At 31.9% G+C, this 7,640-nt stretch overlaps 1 protein-coding gene across 2 annotated transcripts; it reads right to left on the minus strand.

The window, feature by feature from the left end:
• Window positions 1-534: 534 nt before the first annotated feature.
• Window positions 535-3,222, minus strand: LOC104743051 (uncharacterized). 2 transcript variants are annotated; one of them, XM_010464175.3, is made up of 10 exons: window positions 3,058-3,222; window positions 2,722-2,873; window positions 2,461-2,601; window positions 2,201-2,236; window positions 1,956-2,099; window positions 1,686-1,721; window positions 1,415-1,551; window positions 1,154-1,300; window positions 864-1,058; window positions 535-767 (listed from the first exon to the last, which is right to left on the minus strand). In XM_010464175.3, the coding sequence occupies exons 2-8, from the start codon at window positions 2,827-2,829 to the stop codon at window positions 1,273-1,275; spliced, it is 630 nt and encodes a 209-aa protein (XP_010462477.1). In that variant the 5' UTR covers window positions 2,830-2,873; window positions 3,058-3,222; the 3' UTR covers window positions 535-767; window positions 864-1,058; window positions 1,154-1,272. The 2 variants fall into 2 exon arrangements, with proteins under 2 accessions (XP_010462477.1, XP_087341999.1); XM_087485873.1 differs by lacking the exon at window positions 1,956-2,099 and having other exon boundaries at window positions 3,058-3,201.
• Between the last annotated feature and the right edge of the window lie 4,418 nt (window positions 3,223-7,640).

The following is a 7,640-nucleotide window of genomic DNA, read 5'->3' on the forward strand; positions in this document are numbered from 1 at the left end:
AGATCTTGTTTGTATTGTTTTGTACATTAGTTTATAAAGTTGGAGAAACAGATACTGATAGGGATGATACGATGTTGCTTGAGCTTGAGCGTGAATGTTTTGGAAGTATAAAGAAGAAAAGTTGACCAAGCTAATCGATGTAGAGCTCAGCTAAGACAAGCGACAGCTGATAGCTGATGCTGAAGCAGAGCTAGCTACAATCCTTATTTTACTTCTTATTAACAACGCTTTTGTTACTTTTTACTTCATTTTACGTTTGTTGAACCAAGTGGTTTGTCGTTGCCAACGCTTATTTCGGTTTAAGGAGAAATATCTTCTTCTTCTTCTTGGGTCCTCTACTTTCTCTATCATCATCATTAACCAAATCATTGAAGCAAGACCCTCTAACAAAATGGGATCCAAGTGTATAGCCTATATATGCAAGAAACCCATATATATTAGGATTGAAGATCTCACATCAGGATCTATATATCAAAAGCTTGCATTTTTATCCTACGTACAAAGGTGATCCTTAGGGTAAAGTAGCCAACAAAATAGGGAAAATGGGTAAAGTAGCCAACCAAATAGTGAAAATACATAAAGCAGTTTTATAACATTAAAATTTAGGCCAGTATTCTTCCATAAATAAAAACAGAAATAGTATTATCCAAATATTTATAGGTGGCTGGTCGAGAAACAAGTCGCAGCAACAGTAGCTAGCTGCAGCTGGTCTCTATTACTTGTTGATCTTGCTAGAACTGACAATGCCATACACCGGAGGCGATTCTCTAAAGAGAAAAATAAAAAATCACAAATTAGTGACAAGTCACGTTTTTATCAAGAGACAAAGAATCAATCATCAAGAACAAAATGTATGTACTTACTTTGTGAATCTACTTGGATCCCGACGCTCATGACGACGAGATTTCGGGGGGATAAAAGGAAAATCCAGATCGCTAGTGAAATAGAATTCGTCTCTCTCTTTAGCATCATGAACTTCAAGTTTAAATCCTCCCAGGTCACTTCCATTAAGTTTTAAAGCGGCCACTGTGCCTTGTAACATTTCAACGAAAACATGTCTGTCAAAAGAAAAGGTAAAAAATATATTAGCACAACTTCAACTTTAATTACTTGTCACAAAAATTGGAGTGATTAAGAAAGTAGTCACAGAGACCTTAAGATAGGTGTGGTTCCATTTGTTTGAAAATAAATTCTTCGGATCATTCCACATGGACAGAAATGCTCAAGCATTGCTTCCGCGATATCATCCTCAGAAAGCGAAGAATCATATCCCTAAACGAAAAGGATGCCACCATCATAACTGAAATTTACAATGCACCAGTGTCATCATCAGTGCAATTAATGATTTGCAGGAGAGAACATAATCAACACAAAAAGAACACATGTCTCCAAAACATGGAAATTCAAAATTTACCTCCCCCCAGGTTGCCTTTCGAATTCGACTATCTCGCCTACCTGAGCATTCTTTTCAAGAGGATGAGCATCCGCATAGACAGGAAACGGACGAGTAATGTTCGCTTTTTTATAAGTATAATTGGTATCTGATTTAGCCTGTATATATTTAAGAAAAAAAAAAAAAAAACACAGTACGATTTTCGTTAATTGGCACTTACATTTGCAAAAAATATATATATATATATATATCTATAATTGAAAACCATATAGAAGATTTAACTATTGCTTACCTTTTTCTTGGCAGGCTCTTCACCTTCATCACTTTTCTGCCAAAAAGAAAAACATAATTCGAGTCAAAGAAGTAACTAAAAAGACTCGGAAACAGTATCTACAAGAAGTATAGTCACTTCGGGGGGATTTGAGAAAGAAATGTACAAACAAAAAGAAAATACAACAGCTAGCTCTAAACGACACGCGCTACATAAGCAAAATAATTGAAACAGGAGACATAACAAGACTGAGGTACAAGTAACTGGAATGAGTAAGACTGTCTCGCCTACCTCAGCGGTCTTTTCAAGACGATTATCAGAAGAAGAGCACGGAAGTAACATTCGTTTCAGGGTTCCTTTCTCCAGTGTATCAGATTCCTTGCTGGAAACATTACTACTGCTCTCTTTTTTAGGACTATTAGTATCTGCTTTAGCCTGTATATATAAAGCAGAATATGTTTCTTTGTTTACATAGAATATATATATATATATATATATATAATAAAAAGTCATATAGAAGATTAACTAATGCTTACCTCTTTCTTGGCAGGCTCTTCAACTTCATCACGTTTCTGCCAAAAAGGACATAGTTTGAGTCAAAGAATCAAATAGACTCAGAAACAGTATCGACAATAAGTATATCGTCAATGCGGTTGGAGAAAGAAATGAAGATCTTATATAAAAGTTTTTTAAAAAAAAAAAAAAAAAAAAAAAAAAAGCAAATACAAGAGCTAGCTTGAGTCCTCAATTAAAATAGGAGACATAACAAGACTGAGGTATACAGTATCTTAATCACCTTCTTGTGATCCTTAGAGGATGAAGTAACTTGAGCAACTAAGGCAGGTATCTTTGCCAGCTTCTTGTGATGATCCTTAGAGGATGAAGTAACTTGAGCAACCGAAACTGCAGGTATCTTTGCCAGTTTCTTTGCAAGTTCCTAATAGTTATATTTTCCCATCACAAAAGATACACAAATAAGTAAGTGTGGTATGTTAGTTGAAATTTTTATCTCTACTAGAAGAAAAATCAAAGCGCAAAAGTCGTGATTTATACATACTTGGACTGTGGTAACCATGGCAAGTAACTCCTCCTTAGACGGCATCAAATCAAGAGTTGATTTCACAGTTGCAGTGAGAGAAGCCAAATCGTCTTTGAGAGAAGCCATAACTACTCTCAGAGAATCCAAATCTTGTTCGATGGAACTCACATCTACACAGACCGATTTTAAGTGTAAATAAAAACAAACAACACCCATATTAAAAAAAAAAAATAATAATAAAAATAAAAAGCAAGCTATAGACATTAGAGAAATCCCAATCTCTGTCGGAATCGTTCGTTATTAACTGAAATCTCTGTCGGAATACTAGGTTGTCCGAAACCGCAATTCTCTTACCTGGAGAAGAAGAACCTTCATCCTGAAAAATCCCAAACAAGAAAAAGAACAACAACAAGGAAGAGAGCGAGACGACTGCTAGGGTATTCGTGAGGACTAGTGGATACGATATAAACTAGGTCTGGGCAAAAAAGATCTGGACCCGAAGAAGGAGGTTCGAATCTCAGCCGGATCAACAAAATCCCAAAGCCTCTAATGACCGAACCGAACCGAAAATAACCGAAATATAATTATGTACTTATGTCGTATTTCTATTTTTCAGTAATAACTCAAATACTCCCAATAATATTATCTCATAAAAATATTAAAATTAGTACTAAGGAAAAAAATTAAATTTCAGATACACAATTTTTTAAAATATAAAAATCATTTCTGTCATAAAATAAAATCTGATAAAAAAAATCATGATTTAACTCCACGTCCAGGCGAGGCAAATCAAACTGATGACCTCACATATCCTAAACCATTTTTTTGACCATCAAAAAAACAAAACAATTATATAATCATGAATTTAATTCGTTTTCATATTTAATTGATCGCTACCACCTATGTTTTCGTGTTTTTTATTCAATGTTTTCTTATTCTTCATATACTTTTTTGTCATTTTCATTGTCAAATTTTGTGGTAGTTGTCATCGTTACTTTTACCGTTTGGTTCTTCATTATACTCTTTTTCTTCTTCTTCCTCGTCAAACTTCTTCACATTCTTTCACTGAAACACCTTTTTTTAGACTACCACACAATTTGTTAAACCAAACTCTAAGAACAAAATCATTTCTTTTCTCATAAAATTTGTGAAATTCATGAAGACCAGCATACTCAACACATGCACCCAATTGTTGATAATTTTATCCATATACTTATTTGGTTTTAAATCCACGTGTTTAGAAACTTCTCAAACCAAAATCCTTACTTGGTTTATAATATTTTTAAAACATAATAAAATATACTAATAATTATTTATTTTATATGAATCATATGATATATAGAAATATGAGTACACTATAAGAACATATTAATTATAAATAAATAATATCAATTATATTATATCATCAAATAATATCAACTGTATCATATTATCAAATAACCGAAACCGTATATAACAGTAACCGCTTGAACCGGAACTGTCTTTAAACGTAACCGTTTATTAAACGGTTCTGGTTAAGGTTAAAAAAATTTCTAACCATAACCGATGGTTAATGAACCGTAACCGTGACAACCATAACCCTGGTCATGCCTATGTATAGCTAATAAAACATGTGTGTTTGTCGTCCATCTTTCTTCTTTAAACCTCAAAATTTGACTCAAACATCAAATTAAGGTCTTGTGATGTCAATTGATGTTCATATATTTTACCTTGTTTTCCCTTAGTATTTTCACTTCTTTTGCATCATTTACCATCTAGTTTGGCCATTATTGCATAGCTTTAGGACTGTTTATGCATTAGTGTGTAGTTGCATTGCATTTGCATATTTTCTTGCATAAACAGGTGATTTTGGAGCCTAAGGAGCATGGAAGCAATGCTAAAGAAGATTGGAGCTAAGAAGAGAAGAAAACAAGGAAGTTAGAGCTGAAGAATCAAGGCCCGGAGTTCCACTCGACCTCCTACTCGACCATACACTCGACCGTGTGTGGAGGAGGACTCGACCAAGTGGAAGGAGCAGTCAAGAGGTCAACTCGACTGGTCACTCGACCGAGCACCTAGTCGAGTTGACCGAGCCGCCCTTCTATTTTGTCTTTTAGAATTTTTAGGGCTTCCACTCCTTTTCTATATAAAGCCTTGTACCCTCAGCCACCAAAGAGAGCAGACTTTTAGAGAATCCACAAACCTAGTATTAACCCTTTTGGGAATTTATGCTTTTTACCTTTTTATTTCTTTAGATCTTTTTCTTTTTCTTTTGAATGAAAGAGAGATTCTTTGATATTTGTTGGTTCCGTAACTTTCAAAATATTAAGAATCCGAGTTTGATTCCTTCTTCAATATTGTAGATCTCTGTTTTATCTATCTAATCATGCAAGTTTCATCATTTTCTAGGTTTATGACTTTGTTGTTCATCATGTGTGATTGTGAGTAGTTTGCTTAGTTCTTAGGGATGGTTTAGGCTGGATGATGGTTGTGGTTGTTTGATCTGGTCAAGCTTGATTGTTTTAGATCTCTTCTAGGCTAGATATTCTCTATGCTGGTTCTATAACCGAGAGGGTAGGGTTTGATTTTAAGCTTCTTAGCATCATACCAATGTCTGGGTTGCTAGATAAGGCTAGATCTAGAGATTATCATTGAGCATGCTAAGAGATTAGATGTTTTAAATAATTTTTGACATGAATGATCTGTTGTTTAATGCTTGCTTTATATGTTATTTGCTATGTGAGAACTAGCCTAGATCTGTATAAGCCTGATTGTTTTTGCCATGAGAGTGGATTAACATGTTATTTGAGATCATTGTCTAGAGATTAGCTCATGTTGATTGAGGTTTGTTGATCAAGTTAGATAACAACAATCCAAAGTCCAGTCCACGAATCCATCCCTAAGACCTTGCTTTTCTATTGATTTCCTAGTTTAAATCCTGCTGTTTGTTTGCTGTTTGATTCACTTTTGTATTGCTCTGTTTTATTTGTTATGCTATGTTTCCCGATTTCACCAACTCGACCTAGTACTCGATCTACACTCGATCGAGTGCTTGCTCGAGCTCAACCCCAGAGTTTCTTATTTCTGCTTTGCATTTGTCCTGTTTCATTTCCTGTTTCATTCTAGTTATATTCCTGTTGCATTCATTTAGTTTCTGTTCATCTTGTTCATCATTTGTCTTGCATTAGTTCATTAGTAATCTGTTATCTCTAGTTTGTTTTTGTTTAGTCTCATCATATTAATCATCATGTTCCATTTGCATTTAGTATCTTGTCCTTTACATTTTACATCTTGCATACTTGTCATTAGGTAGGTAGTTCAAAATCATCTTTACAATTGGCTCAACTTAGATGAATGTGCATGTTCTAATTGCTTGCAACCCACTCAGATTTGGATTGATACCTCTTATACTGCAACTGCATAATAGGAATTGAAACCCTCTGCACTCCATCCATTCATATCATCTTTCATATCATCCATCATTCCACCCCACAACAAATGTGTGTTTCATCAATCCTTCTTCCTTAGACTCAAAAATAAAAAATTAATGAAAGAATATCAACTTATCTATAAAATCATATACAAAAATATGTTTTACAGCTCATAAAAAATAAAAAGCACAAATGTAGATAAATAAGATAATTTATGTTTTACATCAATATTTATAATATTTTAAACTTATAAAAGGTTTCGAAATATAAAATTCGAACCTTTTAAAAAGTTTCAATATTTATAATATTTTAAACTTTTAAAATTTAAAACTTATAATATTTAAAAAGCTTTTTAAAAGCTAAGAACTTTTAAAATTTTCAATATTTATAATATTTAAACTTTAAATTTTTAAATATTTTAATATTTGTTTTGAAAGTTTTTAAAATTTTAGTTTGATCAAATAAAAAACCAGATCAAACCAAATAAAACTTTTAAACTTGGACGCCTGATAAATCAAGCTTTCATACTCATTCGTTGTTGGAAGCATATTAATCTTATTTATACTGGTTCTGAACCATTGTCTAAAAAAATTCTAGCCGATGTGGGATATTGTGCATAGTTCTTTGATTTCCATAAATTTAAAATTTTTCTTTCTTTAAAATATTTTGAAAATTTAAAAAGTATTAATGAATGACATGTCAAATCATGATAAGTTATTTAAAATAATTTTTAATATAGAAAATTCTAAAAATTGTATAAAATGTTAATACGTGATATGTCAAATTTCTATTGATTGTCTAAAATCCTATGTGGACAGACTTAGGAGCTTACAACTCCTACTTTTATTTAGTATAGATTTCGTTTTTTTCCAAGTACTTTGGCTAGACTCGGATGATATATATGTGTGTATACAGTCTTTTTTTTTAGTGTATTTCATATACATACAAGATTTTTTTTGTTCTTTTTATGTGATGTTTGGATATTTTCGGGTAAAACAGCGATCAACCCAAAATGTTTAAATATCTTAGTAATTTTTAATCACTAATAAAATGTTTTTACCTTGAATGCTCAAAAATACTATAAAAACTATTATTTTATACTTAGAAATTAGAATACTATAATTTATTAATTTATACCTTATTTTCTACCTTTGATAAAGATAATTCACATGACATTATTATTATGGCACCCTAATATTTATAATTTTTGATATATTGTGTGTTGACTATAACTTAAATATTCTCTCCTTTTCTGATAAAGGTAATTCATATAGCATTATTATGATGTTATCTTATTATATATTTTTCAAATAGTATTCATATATTTGACATTTAAAAAAATATATATATAATATATATTTTTATTACAATTTAATTTAGAAATACAGAATGAATAACACATGATTTAGTCAAACAATATTTCTTGGATTAAGGCTAAGTTATAAGAAAAATGTAATTTTTGTAATTTCAAGAAACCAACAAGAAAATCTGTGATTCAAATTTTTCTAGAGACTCATTTTATTCTAG

The sequence above is a fragment of the Camelina sativa genome, chromosome 14, assembly GCF_030686135.1.
Source record: "Camelina sativa cultivar CO46 ecotype springtype chromosome 14, ASM3068613v1".
NCBI lineage: Eukaryota > Viridiplantae > Streptophyta > Magnoliopsida > Brassicales > Brassicaceae > Camelina > Camelina sativa.